At 40.7% G+C, this 25,730-nt stretch overlaps 1 protein-coding gene across 7 annotated transcripts in view; it reads right to left on the reverse strand.

Moving 5' to 3' along the window:
- Positions 1-2,989: 2,989 nt before the first annotated feature.
- TRAIP (TRAF interacting protein) overlaps positions 2,990-25,730 on the reverse strand; it is a 28,879-nt gene continuing 6,138 nt past the window's right edge. For 4 of the 7 annotated variants that reach the window (XM_028718616.2, XM_028718615.2, XM_028718621.2 and 1 more), the window contains 12 exons: positions 25,163-25,220; positions 23,047-23,130; positions 18,928-18,967; positions 17,111-17,238; positions 13,790-13,884; positions 12,371-12,484; positions 11,305-11,392; positions 10,188-10,277; positions 9,884-9,972; positions 8,233-8,418; positions 6,819-6,864; positions 5,910-6,365 (listed from right to left, as the gene is read on the reverse strand). In XM_028718616.2, the coding sequence (XP_028574449.2) occupies positions 6,030-6,365; positions 6,819-6,864; positions 8,233-8,418; positions 9,884-9,972; positions 10,188-10,277; positions 11,305-11,392; positions 12,371-12,484; positions 13,790-13,884; positions 17,111-17,238; positions 18,928-18,967; positions 23,047-23,130; positions 25,163-25,220 (1,354 nt within the window). In that variant the 3' untranslated portion in view covers positions 5,910-6,029. The other 3 variants (XM_028718618.2, XM_028718619.2, XM_028718620.2) reach the window with 3 other exon arrangements.

Raw genomic sequence — 25,730 nt, forward strand, 5'->3', positions numbered from 1 at the left:
AAAAATGGAAATTATCAGATTTGCCCTTTTCAAGCAAAGTACCTGTTTTCAGATCACTGCCCTATGACATTTTGTAAAGTGCGGTCACACAAATAGAATTTACCTAGATGATGTAATTGATCATATAGTTATATACAGAATAATGTAGTGTTATAAATAACCTGGTCCAGAATTTGTTGTTTTAGAAAAGTTTATGTATTTAACAACAGTGGCCTGTGTTCTGTTAGCCCCAAAATGGAAAGTGAGTGAGGTTCTTGTAAAGAATCAGGGTTTGTCTTCCTGTTCTTGAACTTCTTGGGAGACATCTGGGTTGACTCATCTTAGAAACTGGATGCTAAAATTGATGGACCCTTGGCCTGTTCCAACAGGTCTTATCCATTCTTGGCCAGGGTGGAGAAGAGGGGGACGACGCAACTGGAGCAGGCCCCGATGTTGTCTCTGCCTGCCTTCCTCGCTTTCCTTCTTCACAGGGCAGATGGGCTGGCGAAGGTGCACAGATTTCTCTAGATGTGGGTTCGCTTAGCATATGGCCTCCAGCTGTTGCTAGACTCCATCCCATCAGCATGGGCACCGGTCAGGTTCCTCGCACTGCTCTGATGCATTAGGTCACCCGAAAACTATGAACTTGTCCCTCTGACTTTCTGATAATACCTCTTTCAGCCAGGCCAGAAATGTAGTTCCAAGAGGTAGGAGACAGCTGTCCTTGCTCCCTCATAGGATATATGAAGCATAATACCTAGAAACAGAAATTCTATTGCAGATGCCTGTCATGTTGAATATTTGGCAGTACCAAGTTCAGGATAGTGTGACGTAAAGCAATGCTTCAGCCTGCCCTTTTACAACCCTCTATATTAACTTTTAACTATTTAAGAGTAAGGTGATGTGCATCCTGTGCAATTTATCCAGTTTTAGTCAGAGAATTGAGCAGATTCACCTCCTTGACCTCTAAAGCCTTAAAGATTCAGTAAATAAATACCACAGGCAAATGCTTGAGTAAACAATGTTAATGCTCCCTCCTCCCAAACTATGATTTCTCTCAGCTCTGTAAAAATTGGTTATTGCCAAATTTAAGCTTCGAGGCCAAATGGGAGTTGACAGTTTCCCCTTAGGAGAGATGAGTCAATACTGAGAAAAGCATGCAAGTCTGGAAAAAAGATAGTAAGAACTTACTGGAAGTGAAAACTGGGCCTGCCCTTGTCTTAGTAATTTAATTGCAGTAGGAAATGCCTCTGGTAGTTGACTTAAGAAACAGCACCATCTCTCTGAATATCCCATTTCACTCATGATCGTTTCATTTCAGTTCACCTTTATGCTACAATACCTCCTTACTGCCCAGTAGCTGAAGAAAAAGATGAAGTGTCCAGAATAGAAGCAATGTGCACATGGATTTTGTCAAAAACTATTGTTTTAAGCCTGACTGAGACCTCATTGAGGTAGATCTACATTATCAACAAGGCAGAGATAAGGCCTCTCATAAAAGCAATCTTTTTATAGCACCCATGACCTGTACAGTGGTACCTCAGGTTAAGTACTTAATTCGTTTCGGAGGCCCATTCTTAACCTGAAACTGTTCTTAACCTGAAGCACCACTTTAGCTAATGGGGCCTCCTGCCGCCGCTGCGCTGCTGGAGCACGATTTCTGTTCTCATCCTGAAGCAAAGTTCTTAACCCGAGGTACTATTTCTGGGTTAGTGGAGTCTGTAACCTGAAGCATATGTAACCCGAGATACCACTGTATTAGTAAGAGGAAGTGGCTACAAATTTCCTTAAACAGTTCTGAACAAAGCAAACAGAACTAGAACATGAATGTTTCAGGAAGCTTTTGGAGGTGTGGAAATGATAAATATTGACTCTTACTTTATAATCCACAATGTAATCAGATTCTCATGCATCAGTCATCATCCCTCACTTTCTGGTGCATTTTCCTGTCACTTTCCTTACTGGAAGACCCCTGATTTTTTTTTAAAAAAGTTTGCTGTTATATAATTGAATCGCTCCAACAAAATATTGACAACCTGGAGGAAAACTTAGAATTTGTGGGTCAGGTATGGAAACTCAGAATTCTTAAGATCAGACCAACAATGTCTGAAGCCACAGATTTCTGCTTTACTGATCACCCTTCCCCTTTAGGGAAAATACATGGGATCAACTAAAATTTAAGACATTCTGCAAGATACTCACACTGTCCTTGAGGTCTATTTATCAATTGTCTTTCTGCTTCATGGTGCATAGATATTTCCACTGCTTACTTAAAACTGGGAAGTAGCAGCTTAAAATCCCTGTTCAGCCATGAAGATCACTTGATGTCCTTGAGCCAATCACTGTAACTCAACCCAACATACATCAGGATGGGATGTTGAGAGTGACACAGCACCATTTCTATGTATGCTGCCCTGAACTCCTTTAAGGGAGGGCAGGATAAAATAAACAGTATCAATGTAACAAACAGCAATTCACTTGTGGGCCTGTGATAAGTAGGAATTGCTTCCAAGGGACATAGGAAAAAGAAAAAAAGGAGTATTGTGACACTTTAAAAATAAAGCATTATCATAGCTTAAGGTTTAGTTGGACTACAGCCCACTTCATCAGATACATGGCTATCCTGAGTTGGAGGTGGGAAACTAAGCAGTGACGTCAGTAGAAAAAGAATGCAGATAATTCCAGTATGGGTATCAGTAATAATGGCTATATTCTACCTCCAGGATCAACAAGGAGCATCAGTATAAGTCACTGAGGAAGAACAGCTGGAAAGGTTGCTTGCCCTCATGTCCTGTTTGAAGGATTTACGTGGGGCAGAACACTAGACTAGGTAGGCTTTTGTTCTGATTCAGCAAGGCTGTCCTTATGTTATGCCCAAACGTTCTGGTTTTATCATATCTAGAATCCTCGCCTGGAGGGGCTGTGACCCTCCCTCCCAGATGTACAGTTAGCAACTTGTGCCATTATAGCCTCTTACTGCAGCAACAGAGTGATCATTCTTAATACTGTGTAACATTTTAACAGATGGGGCACATACAACATTTATTCAAAATAAATACAATTATGAATTTTAAGTACAAGTTCATTCATTGATTGATTTATGTCTTGGGTAAACTTGCAACTTAACTTTGGAGTTAAAGTGGAGATATTCAGCAAAAGCTTTTTACCAGATTTCCCTGCAACTCAAAACACCAGGGTAACGCCAACTCAGAAGGTCCCTTCTGCCTGAATCTCTTTAAGGAAACAAGTGGACATTTGCTTCAGATAAGCAATATTTTTAATCCCCATTTTATGGATTGAATCCTTAAAACTTTGGGGGCAAACCCACTTTAAGCCTAAACTCAGCAGTAACTACAAACGATAGTTGAATTTTGCTATTCCATCAGGAAATGAGAAGTCTAACTCTGGAAGAACAATATCCATATGCTCTATGAAACCCTCCTTGAAGGCAGGAAACAAAAAATTCGGAGACAAATGGCACCAACAGTTTGGGGGTGGGCAGAAATGTCTAGGACAAAAACCAAAGTAAAATACAGATCTAAATATTGCAAGTTCCCTCCAAAAATATTCATCTCTCAAACACAGTACACTGTTAACTCAAGGAGAAAAAGGTGACAACTGAATGCCAGATATGTGAGACAACATTTGCTTTTGCGAAGCTGCAGAATGCTTGAAGTTAGTTTGAACACTTTAGGCATATAAGAGATTGAAGAACTGGGTGTTCAAGTAAGAAACATGAATATCTGCAGGCTTAGGGACAGGCTATCAATTTTGCATGATTACATAAAAACAACAGAATCTGTTCACCTTCAGAAGCAGGACATTCCTTGAGACAAAAAACATGTAAACAGTTCCCAAAAAAGTATCATCCTAAAAAAAAAAGGGGGGGGCGAATATCCCAAATCAGTGAGAAGAATGGAGAAATTCAGCATTAACTGAGCATTAAGTACTGCCACCAAAGATGAGGATCAAGAGCAAACAGATCTAGCAGACATATCTGGCAAAGACATGACCTTGCTCCCTGATGTTAGAAGATCAATTACATAAATTCTTTTCTTGTGTATGCCATCCAATCACTCAAGACACCAATGCAACTTGACAGTTGCAAATAATAATTCTCTTCTTATATGAAGGTTTCCATGTCACAGATGCTAACATAGCAGCATTTTACTGAGGAGTCACTTCTCAAGCCATATTCTCTTCAGATGTAGTATCCCCCACTGTCAAAGTTACAGGAGCCAAGGCTTCCATGGCTTACCAGGATTAAAATACAGTACTCCAAGACAGCAGAGAGAGAAGGCATTCTGGAACAGAAACTACTCAGTCCTTTTCTCCCCTAAAGTCTGGTAGCACAGCAAAGCCATTCCTCCATGTTCAATCTGCGGGGGTGGGGGGTGAGAGTCAGATGAACACAAAGCCAGGGGGAGTGCAGCTGCTGTGCCACTGTGGAGTTGTCCTGGCTCACTGAGGTCCGTGCTGTTCTGTCGGCTGTAGAAGATAATTCCTGGCCTCTGATTGTCTATGTCTAAGCTAGAGAAATCCATAGTTACTTAAGGAAGTTGTCTAGTTTAGTCTGACTGATGCCAGAAGCGGCTGCTGTTGGTTGCTTAGAAACACTTCTTTTCTTGCACCTCAAAGCCAGGGGGCGAATCTCTGTTGATATACTCTGAAATGAGACACGTCAAGGAAAATAGTGGCCAAATATTTAAAAGAAAGGTTTTACATTCCCGTACATATCTGACATGTATAAATCATTATATCTGGGGGCTAAATTATTTTCTCTCCCCCTGAGTCCCTCCTTCAGGGTTCTTTTTCCCCAACCTCCCAAGTGAGAGAAGAAAGGTTTTAGCTGATCATGGAGTCAAACGTTTTTTATTCCCATCGCCCAGTCAAAGGCTGACCAAGAGATGGTAGCAGACAGATCCCTCTCCTAGTAGTTTTACTGCTACATAAGCTTCAAAACAATAACTATCAACAGCTCATTACAAAGAAACAGGCTCTTGATGACAAATATTGGATTACTGACCTTTTAACTCTGCACAAGGGGAGGGAAAGGAACGTTAAGTTGAATGTGAACACAGATATGCTAGAAACACCAATGGTATCTAGAAACACTCATGGTATCCTCTGAAAAATGTAGCATTTGCTGCAAAATGTGTCTTGAAATACTTTACCACCTGCAAAAACTGGAAAAAAGAACCAACTTATATAGGTTTTCCAGTTTTCAGGGAACGAAAGTGCATATATTTACCTAATTTGATCTCTACAGCAGAAGTAAACTCAGCCTGATAGATTTTCAAGTGGGATTTGAACAAGATCCTGATCCAGGTTTCCTGGGGTCACTTCTTTTCCCAGTACCGTCGTACCTTGGAAGTTGAATGGAATCTGTTCCGGAGGTCCGTTTGACTGCCAAAGCATTTGACTTCCAAAGCACGGCTTCTGACTGGCTGCAGGAAGCTCCTGCAGCCAATTGGAAGCTGCAGAAGCCCTGTCGGACGTTTGGCTTCCTAAAGAACATTCGAAAACCGGAACAATCACTTCTGGGTTTCGATTGTCCAGAAGCCAAAATGTTCGAGAACTAGGCTGTTCGAAAACCAAGGTATGACTGTAAATGTAGAACACTAGCCAAGAACTCATACAATGTATATTCTGATTGATTCTAGAGGTATATATTCCCCAAATATATTCCATTATTTCGGCTTCTCCTCACTTTGAATTTAAGCCAGAACGTCACTGTTCCAACTGGAACATTGCTTAATGGCTTAGTAAATGCCACTGTTTCTTCTTAGTCTTTTGTGTCATTGATCACCATAGATTCAGTGCTGCTGGATATCAGCATAGCTTCTGCAGGACAGATCTCAGGAAAGGATACAGGCTGAATGAATTTGGTTCTGCCTCCTAAGCCATCATACCCAGTTCTCACCTACAAGGAAGAGAATCCAGTAGTTAAAAACGCTAAAGCATATGACTCCCATGGAGGAAGTTGTTATGAAATAGAAAAAGGATTGTAGTGGGTAAAAGGGCACATAACACACCAGAGGATTTGGTGATCAGAATATGCTAAGTATATGCTGCATGATCAGGTGTCTGAGCAGGTCCAGTAGCAATAAAAAGCACAGAGCATATTGATTTTGTAAGATTTGTAGACGAAGACATGAGAAGGCATGTCCAGGAACAGGGTTTTGCTGGCTGCTGGTTGGCAGATTAAGCAGGAACACTCCACACTGCAAAACTCTGATGCACATCCCACTTGTACTCACTATTCCTGTGTTCCTCTGTGGTACAAGCATGTTGCTTGCAGGCGGCCTCTTGGACATAACAGAGTTTCTAATGAAAGCAGGTAGAAGATCTTCCAGATGCTCATCATCTGTGTCAGCTGAGCAGCTCTGAACCGTATTTGAAGAAGTAGGAGAGTTAAACTAAAATACTCATATTTGCAACCAAACACAAGCAACACTGCTAGAATCCATGTAATCCATCTATAGTATTGTGCAAAAGGAAATGGCCGTTTCTGCAAAAGCAGATTTTTAAAACATTCTTAGAGAGGAATGGAAGTTCGAAAGTCACTGGGCTCTGGTGCCAGCTGATAGATCAACAGATGACAACAGTACAGACACCCTGCCCCAGATAATTCAGAATATATAGCAGTGGGAAGCTGACTCTCACACACCTCTCAGGGTTAACTGTAATATTTACTATTTTATGTAACACAGAAAAATGTATTACTTTAAAATCCATGCAGAATTTGGCTGTCTGGAGAAAAGATGGCTTTCAAAATAGCTCTAAAGATAGTGGATTGAAGAGGTTATAGTTGCTACTCAGGTTATCCGTTACAATACCTCCACTGTTTCTTTCAGAACTCTTGATAAACTTGTCACAGGTGCACTGGAAAAAACAAACAAACCCACACACAATTTAGATTACACACCACAAAGTAGTAAATTCCTCATATATCCCTTTAGAGTTGGAGGCACCAGTTTGAATTCATACATGAATTTTCGCAATGTGGCCCAGATCAGAAGCCAACACCTAAAACAGGCTTTGCCAACCTGGTACCCTATGGACTATGACTCCCAGCAGCTGTTAGCAGTAGACATACTACAAAAGTATAGGCTTCTTATGCCTCAATTAAAATAATAATAAAATACAACTATAATATTCTCTTCTCCTCCCTTCTCTCTGTTCTGACCACTAAGATAAAAGCTTCTGGTCTGATCAACAGGCAAATGTGGTAGATCTTTCATTACTTTTGCCTCGCTGCCATTGTTATCATTTCGCTGAAGCCCTAACCCAGGGATGGGGAACCTTTTTCAGCCAGACGGCCGTATTCTTTCTAAGAGCCACCATGCCAGTGGTGGGTGGGGCCAGAGGCAAAAGTGGGCAAAGTAACAAATGTAATTATTACCTTTGTACACTACACTAGTTTGTATATATCCTTCTCTTATCTTCCATCCAGACAAAAGCAAGAGGCATTATCAGAGTTCAAGGGCACATTCCAGCCAGGCAGAATTGCACAAGGAGGATGTGAAGCAGGTCTGGTGAGGTTGTGTGGCTGAGGAGAGTCCCGAGGGCCAGACAGAGAGGCTTGGAGAGCCACATTTGGCCCCTGCACCTGAGGTTCCCACCCCTATCCCAAAGTCTTTATACAAGTAGGAAAGTCATTCTTCATTATCTCTAGGATTCAACGGGAGCAGAGATAAAGCACTTGTTAGAAGTAACACAAATGAGGGGTGCTTATTTAAGAAATCTACAAACTAAAATTTCCTTATTACACCAATTATGTAGCTTGGGTTTGTGCTCTCCCCTTCCTCTTCCTGAAACGGTTCTGTCTGTCTTAGATTGCAAGCATGCAGGTTAGGAATTACCCTGTTAGAGCAGCACCTAGTTATTGAGACTTTTTAATGAGATATTTGAGGAAGATAATGGACAACAAGATAGGCAACTTTGGGGACAAAGTCTCACTTTACTCTCGCAACAGGTAAGATATGTTGTGACAGTCTTCTGCAGTGTACAAAAGCTTTAAAATGAGATATTTCCATCAAAAGCGATGAGAACAAAATGTGATCTTTGTTGTATAATTTGCTATTTCTTCAGCTTGTAAACCGCCTTCTGTATAGTAATATAGAAAGGCAGTATACAAATTAAAAGTATTAAGATGGCTGGAAAATTGCTTACAGTGCATGCAGAAGTGAGAATACCAGAATATCAAGAGCACACATACACCCATTAAAAAGGGAAGCAACTGTGACTCACAACTTTTTATCCAGTTTAAGTTTTTTTGCAGGAGCAGAGATGCTCTTGTGAGGTGGATGCTTTGGTGTCTGTACATCAAAGGTATCATTCTTTGGTGTCTGTACATCAAAAGTATCGTTCAGGTCAATCTCATCACTGTGAGCTGGTCGATGGAGCTTTGGGGTTAACAATTCTAGAGGAGCAGGGCTGTAAGGCAAAATTGTACAAATATCACAACACAACATTACACTGTCAGACAGGTAACTGTCTCAGTTTCCAACCCACACATGCTGTACCATCTAAATACTAGCTTCCTATTGGTACTCATTCCTGACGGCGGAAGGCAATGACAGTATATAATACGGATACAGTAGAACTAAATTCAGAAAGAGAACTTCCTTCTGCTTTCTAGCAACATGTGCAAAGTGTTCAAAATTACCAAAATGACTGCCAGGCTGCCTGGGGTCTTCACATCCCATTCATGTTAGTGTACTGTAAAACTGGCCTGTTACAGGAAGCCCTGCAATTATATAGGAAGGTTAGGTTACTGTTTGATATAATCTTCTTCTTTCTTCTTTGGCGATCACTTGTAGCCGAGTAAGATTGTCTTCCATAAACACGGTTTTAATAGTGAGTCCGTAAGTGACTGTGGAGGCCAATTCTGGTTCCACACATCCTTCCATAGTGGGGACATTGGTTTCTGGGTGGGAGTTGATCACGGTGTGGATTTGCCAAGCATGCCTTCCTCTTAGCACGTTTCTCCCTTGCGTCCTGAGTTTGAGTGTCTTCAAAACCCATGACACCCTTGGTAAAGGCTGTTCTCCAACTGGAGCACTCGCAGGCCAGTGTTTCTCAGTTGTCAGTGTTTATACAACATTTTTAAAGATTTGCATTGAGACAGTCTTTAAACCTCTATTGTTGACCACCAGCATTACGCTTTCCATTTTTAAGTCTGGAATAGAGTAGTTGCTTTGGAAGACGATCATCAGGCATCCGCACAACATGACCAGTCCAACAAAGTTGATGTTGAAGAATCATTGCTTCAACACTGGTGATCTTTGCTTTTTCCAGTACACTGATATTAGTTCGCCTGTCTTCCCAAGTGATGTGTAAAAATTTTCGGAGACACCGTTGATGAAATCTTTCGAGGAGTTGGAGATGACATTTATAAGTGGTCCATGTTTCACAAGCATATAGTAAGGTTGGTAGTACAATAGCTTTGTAAACAAGCATTTTGGCTTCCCTGCAAATGTCCCGGTCCTCACACTCTCTGCACTCTTCAATCGGGAGAAAGCTGCACTCGCAGAGCTCAGGCGATGCTGGATTTCGGCATCAGTGTTGGCCCTTGTGAAAAGTTTGAAATAATAGTGGCAGAAGAAACACTTGCACTAGTGTTATACTGAGCTGGTATGGATGGTGATGTAGTAAAGGACAAAATACTGAACCCTAATGAAAAGGGTCAGGTAGCAGGTGGTGGGAAAGACCCTAGAGAACCACTTTCAGTCACAGTAGGCAGTACTGGGCTAGTTGGACAAATAAGCCTGACTATATGTAAGGCATCTTATGATGTACTTTTGGACAGCTCAGGAAGGTATGCAATGCTTATATTGGACAAAATCTTTGGTACAGTAACTCTGCTACATCAATATCCACTGAATTTCTCTAAACCAACCTTTCAGAGACAAGCCGGCCAAGTGCTTCATTGCTTAACGATGACACTTTAATGGTATCTTGCATCACTCTTATCTTCTTTTTCAAACTCTGTGGAAAGAAAGAGCAGCAATTAATACATGTCAGAAATCCTACCAAAAGCCAAGATTTCTACATCCCGTCTTGCAAAGACACAGGCATCTTGAAGTTGAGGATGCCTCCCAGCCATTTTTAACCAGGGTAGAATTTAGAACAGCATTTGGACTATACACTTCGAAGGCTGTAAGGCCACAATAATTATCAGCAGGTTAAAAGAAGGTTCTCACCATTATCTCATTATCTGCATTTCTCAAATCAGCCTGGGTGCTCTTCACCTCTTCTGTTGTTTTCTCCAACTCTAGAACTGTCTTCTGTAACTATAGATTTAAAACTGTATGTTGGAAGTCTAGTACATGATGGGATACAGCAGTACATCAAGCTTCTAAGTGCTCAAAAAAACTACAGTGGTTTATGTTTTACAAATGCACGTTCTTGGACTTCAGGATAAAATAATTTAGTGTATTGTATATAAAGATGTCCTAAATGGAAACAGATTCTTATTCTTTCAAGGCTCCTGCAGAGGGAGCTCCAATGTGGCTCATCTCTTCAGGTGTCAATGAGAAGCTGCTGAGGGCAGCGGTACAGTGGTACCTTGGGTTACATACGCTTCAGGTTACAGACGCTTCAGGTTACAGACTCTGCTAACCCAGAAATAGTGCCTCGGGTTAAGAACTTTGCTTCAGGATGAGAGCAGAAATTGTGCTCCGGTGGCGCGGCAGCAGCAGGAGGCCTCATTAGCTAAAGTGGTGCTTCAGGTTAAGAACGGACCTCCGGAACGAATTAAATACTTAACCCGAGGTACCACTGTACTAGTTTGCTCAAAGTAATTCAGCGTGCTTGTAAGTAGGCATTTATAATAAAGGTACAATAAACTCTTGCCATTCCCAGTATATTCTCAAGAGAGAAACCCTCTCCCACCCTTCCTTCCTACACCTGTGTTTACAGTACAAATTAAGACCCTTCCTGATATTAATCCAGAGGGATTTGCAAGAGACAGTTGTGCATTTTGACTTTAAAACTGTCCTCGTGCAGTTATATATGTATAACACAATGCTTTATTAGAAGTTTTTTTCAATTCTTGTTATGCAGAAGCAGAAAGAATACTGAGGCAGACTAATAAATGTTATGCAGACATATTGAGGAATCTTAGGGAACCTACAGCTGAACTTCTCAGCTTAAGATAGCTGCCAACATGGTCAATGTAAGTGCTTGGACAAGAATTGTGTTAAACAAATACATACCTAATTAAAACGTATTTTGCTTTATTTCGGTAGCGGTACTGATGAAGAGCTGCACATAAATACCTCTGTAATGTGTCTGCAGGAGCATCAACACATCTTTTACCTTGTGATTAGCAGAAAACAGCTCCTTTCTCAGCTTCTCTTTTGTATCGTTTGATGCTTTCTGAGACTCCTTCAGATTTTCATATTCCCTGGAGAGGGCCCAAATTAGTCCATCTGTTGAACATGCTTTCAAGCAAACAGCTCTTAGATAAAGCCAGTAACCAAATTTAGACTGAAGATTTTCGTTTCACAGCTTAAGTGCCTGCAGAAGTTTCTGTTATATATACAAGAACTTCCAGGGAGAAGACAGCACAGAACAAGCCAACACTGACTTGAACAGTGTTAAAACACTGATGCACTACAGCGTAGGCGAGAAAACATGCTTTCAGGGGAACAGCACTACTTGGTTTGGGCCGGGACAAGCAGCAGAATGGCAGAAGAGAATATTCCATGTCAAAATGCATAGGATGTTTAAACAATCTTGAGTGTGCAGTATTTTACATTCTCATTAATGAAATGAGATGCAGCAATTCGATTTTTATTTTTAAGTTCAAGGTTCTAAAAGCAATTTAATACTATTATAAAACAGTGCTGAAGTTACTGATTACAATGCAGGTACACTTCATGCTGGTAGCTCATTATTAAAAGTTGTGATTACCCATTTGCTATCTGACATTGCCTGCACAAGCTGTGAATTATAAACGGTATAAATAAAAAGGCCTCTAGTGCACACAGTAGGGACTGGCGACTACAGCATACTTAATGTCACAGCAGTGTAAAGCACTCTGCTCAGCACCAGGGAGATATTCAGGGGCCATGCTGCCTTACTCAGAATCATGACAATAATTCATCCCCTCCATTCTCATCAAACAATCACCTCCTGAGCACTCTGGCAAAGCTCTGAAGGTGGTTTCCATAGCAATGGATGTGTCACTAATGCAACAATAGCATACTTGCAGTGTTGAAATCTTCCATCTATGCCACCTCAATTATATTCACCAAGGCTTAGCACGGCAACTAGCGTTCTGCCAGAGCACCTATTGTGATTAACTTTTCCACCGATTCCTTTAGGGGGTACCACACAAACCCAATCCAAGTCAATAAGCTACTGCATTTAATACACCTACTTTTTCAGTGATACACAATAGATGGCAAGCTGTTCCACTGCGGCCTGACCTGTTCCCATTTCACGGATCATCCTTTCTACCTCGGGACGTTGACTTTGCAGCAGTGTCTCAATCCTGGTACGAAGGAAGGTAGATTACAGGTGGGTTGTTGCTTTTTGTTCAGTGGCAGCTTGTCCATGTTATAAAAACACAGAAAGAGTTAATCCTGGAAGAGACACATCCTGTATTTCACACTAGCAATGATTTCCCCCCAACATAGCTGGATTCATATGAACACTAGTGTGCTTCAGTTGAATGGGAATTATACTGCTGCATTCCCACCCACCCCCAAATGATCTTACTGTATTTTATGTAAACCACTTGGTGATTTCACATATTAGGTGGTATGTAAATATTATAAATAACAAAATCAGGAGTTACCAGTATTAAATTTCATCTAGCAAACAAACTCAGAAACATGACCATTTGTAAGAAAGTTGAGCATCAATTATTATCAGACAAGCACATGATAAAGGGGCAAGGCTCATGTTGGAAACACTTACCGTATTTACTCGAATGTAATGGGCCATTGAATCTAATCTTTGTGATGTAATTTGGCAAAGAAAGGTGCACATTACATTCCTTCTTCCATCTGATCCCTCTTCCCTTCTCTCTGATTAGCTGGTGCAAGGCAGAGCAGAACCTTTGACCCTCAAGGGTATCCGGAATGGAAAGGAGAGGCGGATACAGGCGGAAGGAAGGAAGGAAGGAAGGAAGGAAGGAAGGAAGGAAGGAAGGAAGAAGGAAAGAAAAAGAGGAAGGAAGAAGGAGAGCAGCCATGATCTGGGCTGGAGAGCGAGAAAGAGTAAGAGGGAGAGATGAAGGAGTTGAGAAGGAGGAACAGAGCAAAGTAGTGCAGTGAGTAAGGACTGCCACTGGGTTCAGGGAGCAGAAGGCCAGGAAACAGAGTGGCCAAGGCTCTACACACACGCAGGCTGCCAGATCCTCCTTACTGCTGCTGCTTACTTCACTCCCCTCCCCACCTTAAGCCAAAAAGGAAGGGAGAGTATCCCCTGACAAATCACTTTAAATCTTTTGCCCTTCCCTGAAAGATTAAATTCAAGAGGAAGGCTGGGTCACGGGGGACCTAAGACACTGCATGCTAGTGTGCCCTGAAATCCTAAGAACTGTATTTTCTCGAATGTAATGCGCCCTCGAATCTAATGCACAGCCTAATTTTTGCAACATATTTGGCAAAACAGGTGTGCATTACAGGAGTAAATACAATAAGTGTTTCTACTGCAAAGTTACAGACTCAGAGTTGGAAGAGGCCTCAAAGGTCATCTGGTCCAATGATGTCTTCTAGAAATGTGAGGTTGCTGAGCAGTCTGCTAACAGAACCAGAAGATGTATGTATAGAGCCAAAGCTTGTTTTCTCACCCCTCCAATGTTTTCAGTCTGTTTCTCAGCCTTCGGGCCTCCTCTTTTGCACTCTTCGCATCATCTTGCTGTTGCTCCAGATACTTCATTTGTTTCTGAGAAAAAAGCACTATTTTTGTTTAAGAGGAATCCCCATGGAAGCAAAATTTGGACTTAACATCAAGCCATTTCCAAAGCTCTTGCTACTTCAATAGCTCACAGTCTACATTTCAGGTGTCTGGCATATCCATGGATCATAACTTATCTAATAATAATATTTACAGATTCAGGTCATTGCTTACAAATGAGAGAAGTACTTAATTCCAGGGAAAAAACATTCCCCCTTAAATACTTGTTTCCACTCTTGCAATACAATTTTTTTTAAATGTGCTTCATGGCAACTTGTTCATGATCTGTAGATAACTGTATCATGCATGGGATCTAATTTAAGTGTAACATGGTAGAAACAAACTTGTGCAATATCATGATTTCCCTTTTGTGAGCACGAAAATATCTCACAAATTCCTTTCATTTTACTCTGCTCTCATGAGACCACCACTGAAAGTCTACCCCACTTTAACCATCATATTGTAACAGCTTCTATACTTATATTAAAATGCACAGCTTCCTTGAATATAGAGTGACCTGCACAGGATCAATGCAGTGTGTGTTTAGGGAGCTTCCTCAGCAGATTTAAAGAAAATAAACCCCCTTCAATACACTTGTGATTTCCAGGCTTTGATTGGGTTGGTCAGCTTGGCACAAACTTCAAAGGACCCTGCCTACTTTCCCTCTGAACTGAAAGCTAGGGAAGAAGCAATGCTGTTTGATCATACTTCAGAGAAAAGACTGGTCAAAGACTAGGATATCTATACAAGATGATATTAAGCTTTACTCCATACAGAAGGTGAAATATTCTAGATGTATTTGTCAACATACTACTTCACTACCTCATGTACTTACAGTAATGAATGCCTAAAATGCTGGCTGGCTGATGAGAGCTCACTCAGTCTTCATTAATTCCCAGTTTTTACAACTCTTCCCAACACTTCCATTTTAGCTTTTTAACTCCTCAGCAGCATCTAGCTGGTAATGCTAATGCATTTAATGGCCAGAACAGGAAGGGCACAGTGGATTTAGCTTCTGCTGTTGCTAGAGAGGCTTTCTCCAGCACAGCCAAGGAAGAAAAGAAAAGCTCGCCCGTTTGGCACTTGCCGCACATTGATAGCATGCTTGGAGACAGCTTCAGTTGCAATTCTGTTTTTCAGAATTGGGAAGAAATTCTAAGCTCTAGACAGAAAAGGCATACAAAGTTTGAAAGCTGTCTCCAAATCTGGGGTGAGGTGCGGCTGCCTCAGATTACATAATTAATAGGCTTAGCCCCAGTGTCTTAGAGAAGCTGCAGGGTCTGCATGATTAGAAAAAGCACCGAATAAAGTACACTTCACTGAAACATCAACTGTTCTGGGAGAGGTCAGAATATGGAAGAGCAATGAAAAGATAGCATGAATGATTTGTGTATCTCAGCTTCCTGCTGATCATGTCACGTTAAAAGTGCAGCCGAAAATGCGACATCTGTTGAGTACCAAGAGAAACAACCCCTTTCCGCTTGCCAACTCATAAAACTGCATTCATATCAACAGAGATCTAAAAGGCAGAAACAAGTCGTTATAACCCATCTAACTCACATCATTTCCAGAAAGGCATCTTGACATGGAAGTTCTCACTTAAAATGTCTTCCACTATCACACAGCCAAACTGTGTTTTCAGCTTAGCCTCTTTTCTCATGGCATAATATTTGAGAAAATATTATAGTCTCCTTTCTCAAGGCATAATATTTGACCCATGGACCTATCACTTATGAGGACATCATATCAGGAATTATGGTAAAAATCAATTTACTTAGGCATTATTTTTGGATGGGATGGAAGAGGATGTGGCTAGTAGTCTAAAACCAAACCAACAAACATTTGTCTTCAGCAGATGCTAAGGTCGGATTCCTTTAAAAAATATAATGAAAATTTTCGGCATAAAATACCATTAAAATCAGCCTAGTCTACAGAACAAGAATAAAAAACCAAGATATAAAAAAGAAAGAGAAAAGAGTGAATAACTATAAGGTTCTTTATCACATCTATATCCTATCATTTATCCACACACACAGAGGTGGACCCTCCCAGATCCCACTTGGTCGTATCCCTAAGCAATGCAGGAGGAGATATTCATTCTCAAAACAGACCAGACTCACTACAGCTACTTTTACATGCTAATGTCACTTTTTTATAGGGACAGTTTAGCACAGGGTAGGGAAATGCATTTGGCCGGAAGGGCAGTTTCTGATCCACTTCCGCCTCTAGGCCCGTTTGACGTCAGGCTATGAAACACTTTGATGCCCTGACAATGGGCTCTATGCAAGAGGCTTGTAAGGAGTACAGTGCTGTGCTTTCAAGTCCCAATGATCTGTTGACTGTTGGCACTTCAGAAGCACTGCATGTGGGGCTTCTGATTTATAGTGCTTCTGAAGCACCATAAATCCCAATTGTTGGGACTTGTGCCCAGAGTTTCTAAAGCATTTCAGAAGTCCTTATGGCCCAGCTGTCTAGTTACTTGATCACACCTAACATCATACATGACATCAGGTGATTCGGCCAAGCCAGCCTCACCTGCCAAGCAGCCTGTTTTCCCCACCCCTGAGCGAACACCAAACCAGCAAAATCAAGAAAGTATTACATCCTGCATTTGGGCTTTTTTAAGATAAAGCAAATGCCAAAACCTTAGATTTAGAATCATCCGGTACTCCACGATGGAAGTCTCCCCTGCCTGGTTTATACTTGCTTCATTTTTTGTCTCCCCTGCTAAGTCTAAAAGGACTTTTTACTTTAGGATGCTGGATGTTGTACATTAAAACTTTCAAGTCATACCATGAGATGTATTTAAGATACAGTACAATCACATCCTATGTGGCAGCTCATTTTCAAGGGTTCAATGTATACATGGAAGCACGTATACTCAAATTGCCTCCATGCAAGCTAATGCACTGAGCACGCATTGGCCCCCCCAACCAAGGCAGAGATCTTAAAAACTCTTTCTGCACTGGGAAAACCTGGCATAAAAGGAGGTTGTAAGCACTTCACCTTACTTGGATTTAAGTCCCACAGTTCCAATCAGCTCACCATCAACTGTGTATGGTTGAAATCAGGAAGGTTAAATGATTTTACAGTACGATGGCATCTTATACGCAAACACACAATCTCACACTTCTTCTTTTTACCTTCAGATATATGGTAACCAGAAGAGAATCTTATCATATTACAGTACTGACCCAGACCATTTTGAACATACCTTGAGAGTAGCACACAACATTGTCATCTGAGTCACAGATTTCTGGAGTGATTCAATGGTGGCATTACGCAAATCCAGGGTCTCCCTTAGTGAATTCACAATATTTTGGATATCCCGTTTTTCCTTCTCTGAAACAAAAAAACACAATTACAGTGCTTCAAACAAATCTCCCCAAGTTCTGTAGGTCTCTGGACTTGGGGCAGGAACGTGATGAACAACAAGCAAAGCAAGGGGGACTTTCAAAGGCATAAAACAGGGGTGGCTAACCTGTGGCCCTCCAGTTGCTGTTAGGGCTCCAACTATTATCAGCTCCAGCCACCATGGCCAATGATCATGAATGACAGGAGCTGTAGTCCAGCAACTTCTGGAGGGATCCAATTTAGCCACCCTTGGTCTAGAAATTGCTTGGAACTATTGGATGGCCATTACTGAATCTGTTCTGCAAGAACCATGTGCCACTTCAAATAATCCTTGTTACAAGCTCTACTAAGCTTCAAGGTTTCTTTAGAACAAGAGTAACAGCATGCTCTCTTCAGAACCTGTTCAGTTGGCAATGCCAATATGGTAGCCATCAGCTCCCACCCTCCCAAGCATCAAAACAAGCTCTGGTACAATTAAGTACTGTGCAGGGAGTCAGCATTATTCATAAACATAACATTTACAAAACCATGAAATTTTGATGTCTGACTTTGAAAGGCTCTGTATTCTGCTTTTTGTGTGAACCCTTGTGTGCTGGGTACATGCTTAGGTAAGATTTCAGCTGTTGCTGTGAATAGTGAGACAACGATGACACACAGAACAATTATGTTACTGTATTGTTACATTCCTATTCTAACTTATTTACTTTCACCACACTTTGCGCCCTGAGCAAGAAATTTAAATGTACCGTACTTCGTTTAATTCCTGGAACAAAACACATTGTCCCAGTTTGTGCATCTACAAAATTTACAGGACCATCAAGACTTCATAAAAGACACATTTATATCAGAGATATGGCAGGCCTGCAAAACTGATTAGGCAGATAATTGCCTTTTATTCCCCTCCAAAGAGCACCTAAAGTGTGTCAAAGCTTCAATGTGTTTCTTAACCAAGCAAGGTACAGTGCTACAAGCCACCCTCATGTTCAATATAGCAGTTGCTCCTGTCTCAGTATGCAAGCTATGAGGGAAGTTGTTCATCTCAGGGAGAGGTGTAGCTTATTTTGGGCTCCTTAATTTGTAAATGTAGAGGAAGGCAAACAGTCCAATGGGAAAAGACAGCTCGTTAGAAACAGAAGAACCCTCCCTGGTTGCTCATTTAAAATCTCTTCATTTTACTGCATTCTCATGTTTTGGAATTTCTGTCATTCATTTTGAGTGACATTTTCCCTTCACTGCCTATGACTCACAGCTGCCTACAGACAATGCTTTAAAAGCCATCAACAAAGTCTCCAAGGCTTTCACTTAACTGTCTCCATAAAGCATTTCTAAAATTAAAGTTATAATGCTCTTTAAAGCAATGGGGAAATGGAATCACATGAGCAACCAGACACATGGACCATCATTCAGATAGCTGACAAAATCCTCTCCCCTCCTCCGTTTCCTACTTCTATTTGGTTTCTCAATTATATGCAACACCTCTGCAACTTTTCACTACAAAACCACTGACATTAGGCAGGTACAAGTTTCGTAACAAGGAGGCATTTACGAAAAAACCGCTAGACGAAGAGAATCGTGGAACGGATTCTTTTCGTCTTGCGAGGCACCACTGTACTTTACTGAGACACATAAATACTTTACTAAAGGGCAAACCTCTTCCTCTTCTATTTTTTAACTCACCTTTCATGGCTAACTGGGCTTTCATCCTATCCAGTTCATTCTGAAATATAACACATAAAAAAAAATTAGGTGGCAGCACAACATACAAGCCCTCATCAGAGCTTTAAAAGGTGTGTCAGAGTGATCTTAGGATATCTACCCAAACACTATTCACACTCACATGGACCAAGTTATACAGAAAATAGTCACAACTGTCGAAGCTTTATTAATAACCTATATCCTAGGATTATTTTAGAAGTGGGCAGAGGGCTGGAGCTCAGAACTGAAAAAAACATCAAGAGCGATTGTCTTATTTCTCACACTGTCATTTTGCTTTTGTCAAACAGCTTTAGAAATCTCAAATGGGAAAAACAACAACAAAGAAGTATTTCAACACTATTTTAACTTAACAAGCCAGCCAAGCACAGATCCTGCCAGAAAGAATTGGAGTCCCAAATATTTTTAACTAATATTTGTAATCAATGGATAATTAGCTGGAGTGCAATAGTGTTACAAAACTAGTGTTTGGACAGAGTCCAACAAGCAATTTATGAATGCATCTGGATAGAGGCACAATGAGTCAAACCAAAGCCTTGTTTAATGCTCATTCAAATGAGCTTGGAAATTGATAGCGACACAGAACAGCAGCTGGATGAAAGGGCAGCAATGAACTGGCTGGCACCAAGTAGGTTGAGGAGGTGCCAAATAAACACCCAAAGGAGGTTTGTAACAGCTGGCAGTATTTAATACTGAAAAAAGAAAATACATGGCATATAGCCAGAATTTACAGTACTTAATGATGCCAACAAGGATCTACTTCATGCTCATATTTCTACTTTAAAAAGAAAAAGGAAAAGCTGATATATCAGGTGGGGGGGTGGTGGAATCTGATGAGAGTCTGCAAACCCTAGAAAGCATAAAGGCTGAATTAGGCCTGCAGGACATAGCAGACAATAAGCTGGGCATTGAGTGAAATGTAGTATGACAGCACCCGCACCCCCCACCAAACACAGCATGTTACTGAAACTATTCATGCAAAGACATCATGTCTATATTAATTTAATAAAGTAATTAATTAAATAAGGTCACCAAGCATGTCATTCATGGTGCACTGCAGTATATTGTATGGATTTTTAGAATCTCATGGCAAATATGTTGTTGAAATAAAACGGTTAGGAAACTAAATAAATAAATCAGAAGGCACTGATTCAATAGAAAACACAAGCTGACAACATAATACAGAGTGAAATATGATTGTACACACACAGCTTGTATGGGCAGGGTAGAAGCCAAAGTATCGCTCTTCCCTTATTTGATAACAATACCAGCAATATGTACACTAAGGCTTCCTTTCTCTTCCACTGAAGTAAAGCTGAGATGTGTTTTATAGGAATCTCAATGATGCAGCTCAGTAGACTGCCTGGAGGTTGATAAGGGAAGCTTAGGGCAGAGATGAAAAGGGCTTATGCCTGCCCTCCATTTGTATGTACCTATATTAAAATGGGAGGGATGCAGGTGGTGCCGTGTGTTAAACCACAGAGCCTAGGGCTTTCCGATCAGAAGGTCGGCGGTTCGAATCCCCGCGATGGGGTGAGCTCCTGTTGCTCGGTCCCTGCTCCTGCCAACCTAGCAGTTCGAAAGCACGAAGTGCAAGTAGATAAATAGGTACCGCTCCAGCAGGAAGGTAAACGGCGTTGCTGTGCGCTGCTCTGGTTCGCCAGAAGCGGCTTAGTCATGCTGGCCACATGACCCGGAAGCTGTACGCTGGCTCCCTCGGCCAATAAAGCGAGATGAGCGCCGCAACCCCAGAGTTGGCTACGACTGGACCTAATGGTCCCTTTATATCAAAATGGGACAAGAGGAAGAGCTGATCCTATAATAAAACATGTAGGCGAAAGTGTTGCCAAGTTTGATGTGACAGAAGAAAGGGAATGAGGTCTCTACCAAGTCAACTGGGATCCAGAAAGTGCAACGAAAGAGGCAGCCCAGGGTTCATTTCACGTTCGGGAAGCATATCAGGGAAAGGAAATCAGCTATGTGGAATTATGAAGAAACCTGGTGCAAATGCTAAGTTTGGAAGCAGAGAAAGGAAGCAGTGAAGGTAGAAGGAGCCTTTTATGGTGGTACCTCAGCCCATAACTAATTGAGAATGTGGATCATTTTTATTTAAGGGAAACTGGGCAACGCATGGGCTATTTGCACATACATTAATGGTTAAAAAATTTATGCCAGTGACAAGTTAGGGGGGGGCAATGAGAGACTTGGGGCACCTTAAAGGGTCGCAAATAAGTGGACTTTAGCCCACAAAAAACTTATACCGTACTAAATTTGTCAGTCTAAGGTGTCACAACAGACCAATTGCTGCAACAGACCAACACATCTACCCCTCTAAATACTGGAGCAAGATAATTGAGCCCTCCTCAATTCCATGGACTTGTAGCATCCACAATATAAAACTAACATTAGTGCTATATATGCTAATAACTATTAGCAGCTGCCAACTTATAGGCAAGAATGTTCTTGTTATAACAGGAAGCAAACCAAGAGATGGTGTTTCTCTTTACTGCCATGCCATCCTACTCTGAAAAAAATGTGGTTTTCAGTATTTTGCAGCTCAAGAGTAACACCTGGCAAACCACTGCTGCTTCATTCAAGTGAACTAATGCTTTCTATGGCTCTCTAGGTGTGCTAGCATAAGCCATTTTCTTTTAGAAGTGTTTCAGTATTCACTTTGCCAATTGGCTGAACTGTTACTTAAGGTACTCAAGATATGTTGTTGCTATGACAGGAACACATTTAATTCTCAGTCATCCTTATCTGTAATAACTTTCCTTTGTTGAATAGTGCACCTACTGAATAATATGCTTAAAGAAATCCTAGTAAACATAAAGAGAGCTTTTATGTGCATCAAGTTATTTTTGAATCTATACAACTACCTTGTTTATTGAGCACATTTATCAGGTTGCTTTTCTGTGAATATGACAGCTTTATTTCTGATGGAACTGTTACCTATATCAGGGAATTAGGCACACAGACACAAAACTTGTTGTCATGGAAATTCTAATTATGACAACCATAGCACATGCTAACTTTAAACACAAGAGGGTAGAAGAGTCCTATTATATCAAGGTCAATGGAGACTTTTTAAATGACTAAGATACAGAGGAAATAGCATTTTGCCAAGGATAAATTATTGTTGAGAGTACACAGCGCTTTAGCGCCATGATTTTGCATTCAGGATTTCTCATTGCCAGCACGGTAGTGATCTCAAACACATTAAGGCTGCAATCCCACAGACATTCACCTTAGGGTAGGTTCCATTGGTTCTAACTTAATTGGGTTTACTTCAAAGTAAACACATATAGGATTGCACTATAATTAATGTACCTTCCCAGATGAAGCTTGTCTTAAATATTTATTCGTAACATAGTATGTATCATAAGATTATAGTATGTATCATAAGATTATATATCATAAGATTATATATGTTTTTCCAAGTCTTGCAACATCCTACACCCATACACACTGCACAATCTAATTTTTGTATTATTTTTTAAATGTCTCTTTCTCTTGTTGTGGATCAAAAGATCTCACAGAGCAAGCTAACTGATAACACTGAGGAACAGTAAAAATGTAACTATGTGCCGAGTTGTCAGATGAAGACTATAAACAGACCGTATTCTTTTAACAGCTTCCACCCAATGAGCACTGCAAAGATTGCAAACTATCCTCTCTTCGCTCGTTCCTACAGGCAACTAGAACAACATTCCATTCAGCCTCCAGGCTTTAACATAGCTGTGTTACTCCTGATCTGCACAATATCCGAGGATAATAGGAAGAGGCTAACAAAAACAAACATAATTAAGAAGGCCATGCTCTTTGAAAGGAGTCTGAATGGCAGAAAATTGGAAGAAATTGATATAATTCCTTTCATGTCAACTTGCTCTTAAAATGAAAGCATTTTTAAACCCAAAGATCTGAGGTCATGTAGAGTCTAACTGAGGTGGGCCTCCAGAAGCAGAAACAAGTGCAGAAGCAGATTCACCTTTGATCCTATGTCTAGCCAATGACAGCAAATATTTACAGGGGAGATTTTTTTTTTAACCTAGATGATGGGAGCAAGCTGTTGCACATACATACCTGTAGACTTTCTGCATCCAGTCCTGTCTGTTCCTCCAGGGCAACATCAAAGAACAGTTTGTTGATTATGTGTCTTTTGCCAACCTACACGTAACACGTGAAAGAATAAGGACATGACTGTGAAAAAGGAGGTGCCTGTTGCAGTAAGATGGGAAATGATGTTTCAAGACAATGTAAATATTGAGGTTTCAGAAGACACATCTAATCTAACACGCCCACACCCACACACCCCTGACCTTGAATCAGGATGATTGCTTGTGTTTACTTGAAACCATATTCTATAGCACAGGGCTTGGAGGAAAGACAGTTCTGTTGGGCATCAGGCACAGCAAGGGATATTAATGTGACCTGTCTAGCATATTGCAATGTAGCATATGATGCACTTCACATCGCTACTGCCGCTATGAAATTCTTTGGCTCAGAATTCCAGTAACAGACTTTCCAAGTGTGGAGCCATTATTCCAGCACAAAATTTTGGAATTTGGACAAAACAATTCAAGCACCTTGGAACCAAGTGCAATTTGTTCTCTGGCAGCTTTAGCTCAGCAGCTGAGGCTAAGCTCATGCTGTGCCAAATCCAAGTACGTGCTGCTTGCTTTATGAGGAAAAAAAATTACTGAAATTGAATTTCATAGCTCTCTCCACCTCCCCCATGCAGTTACCGCTTTGTGTTTTAAGTATTATATACAGTCATGACACCAGCTAATTGCATAGTTACAGCAACATAAGATGTTATTTCATGATAGCTCCATGGTAACCCAAAGATGCGAGAGGCGGCGAAGAACAGAGGGAATCAACAAGTCAGAAGAGCAACAAGGGCTAAGACCTGGCAAGGACTGAAAAAGACAAATAAGAAGGCAACATGCAGCTTGGCACCTGCACACTGGCGTTCCTTTCAAGCTAATAAATGACATTGTAACAGCCAAATACCAAAGGTCTCGACTCTAATTATTGCCGTATTAACAGGGTACACTACACTATGGCCACCATCCCAAAAGCTCATTTACATATAACAGCTCACATATTATATTACATATAACAGCAGGACTTTTGAGTTTTCCTTGTATCTGCAGCATCCCCACTCCTATTTCCATTATCCACAAAGGGATGTTCAAGAAACATAAGTCAACAACTAACTGCAGCTACTTGTACAGCTAGCTAGCTAGCTAGTGGCTTAGATTTAGTAATTTCAAAGAGAAGGGGCTCTAAAGAAGAATCTGAAGAAAGCTACTTATACTCAAGACTATCTGCAATGGAAGACCTCCCTCTATCATGGGCTCATTGAGGTCCAGCTGCTTAGTCGCACTCCCAGAGGACATAAATGGAAGCTGCTGCTTAGTAGGAAAAAACCAAAGAGCGACACCAAGGATCAGAGCAGGAAATGCCACCTGAATAACCCTGGCACCATGGAGACACCATGTTATTTCTGATCCTGATACCAGACCTGAATGTGATTTTTATTGCGAGAATATTTTCTAAGCTGCTTTGAGAGTGTCTCAATAGCTATAAAGTCAGATTTAAATATTCTAAAACAGATAAATAAATCTCACTGAAATTAACTGAAAATCAATCAATCAATCAATCAATCAATCAATCAATCACAGCTAACTTGTCCTATTGATTTTAGTGGGCCCCAAACATAATCACCTTTCTCCAGATTTGGACCTCTGTGCCGAGGCCATCAAAATCCTCTGCCAATAAAAGATGAATTCTAAATCAGTTGAATGCTGAACTTACAGTACTTAAAGTGAAAGCAATGAACCTTCTACCTGAAGAGATATGATCTAGCTTACACTTCTTTGGTAAAAGCAAAGCAATGGGAAGATTCAATCCAATAGCATAGAGAGAGAGAGAGAGAGCGCAGGAGTGCCTCTCTCTCTCTCACCTTTATAGTAATTCCATGACATTATGCTTCAAGGAAGCAAGGTTGATGGGCCCCTTCTCCAAAGTTACCTTCTCTCATTTGGGTAGTCTTCATTCTCTTCCGACCACACCCCTCCACCCAGTCTGGACAGGTTGTTACTGCAACTCCTCAGCCTTGGAAGGCAAAGTACTCATATGGTAAAGACGATGAAATATGACAGATTATTTCAGTGAGCATAGGCTGAAGACTCACCTGGATTCTGCATTGTGGACAAGTCCGACTAGGTGCTGTGTCAAACCACTGGATGAGGCTAGAGGGGAAGAGATGACAAAGTGATTGTTGACAAATGGTGCTTCTTAACATGAACCACACAGGTAGTGATGTTAAATTCTCAAGAATATTCTCAATTAATGAGAATATTAGAGAATTCTCATTTAAAAAATAGGAGAATATTCATTTTAATGCATTGAAAATGATATAATTAGTTAACATACATGTTTATTCATGGGTAAACTTGTTCAGATGGCAACCAGAAACTGTACAAATACTTTTATTCAATGGGGCAATGCAGTGAATTCACATTCTTTGATTTTTTGCACCAAACTTGAAATTGAAAATTGGCATGTTAAGGTTTGATACAAGTAAATTCAGTAATGGGCTATCTTGTGCTTCTAATAGCTCTAACACTTAATAACTGTTTTGGTGACTAAAACATAGCTTGATAAACAAATCTATATGCATGCATATAAAAAAAGAAGCCATTAACATTAAATGTATTATCATTATATGATAATATATTTCAGTATGTCAGTCTCTCTTT

This window comes from Podarcis muralis, chromosome 2 (genome assembly GCF_964188315.1).
Source record: "Podarcis muralis chromosome 2, rPodMur119.hap1.1, whole genome shotgun sequence".
NCBI lineage: Eukaryota > Metazoa > Chordata > Lepidosauria > Squamata > Lacertidae > Podarcis > Podarcis muralis.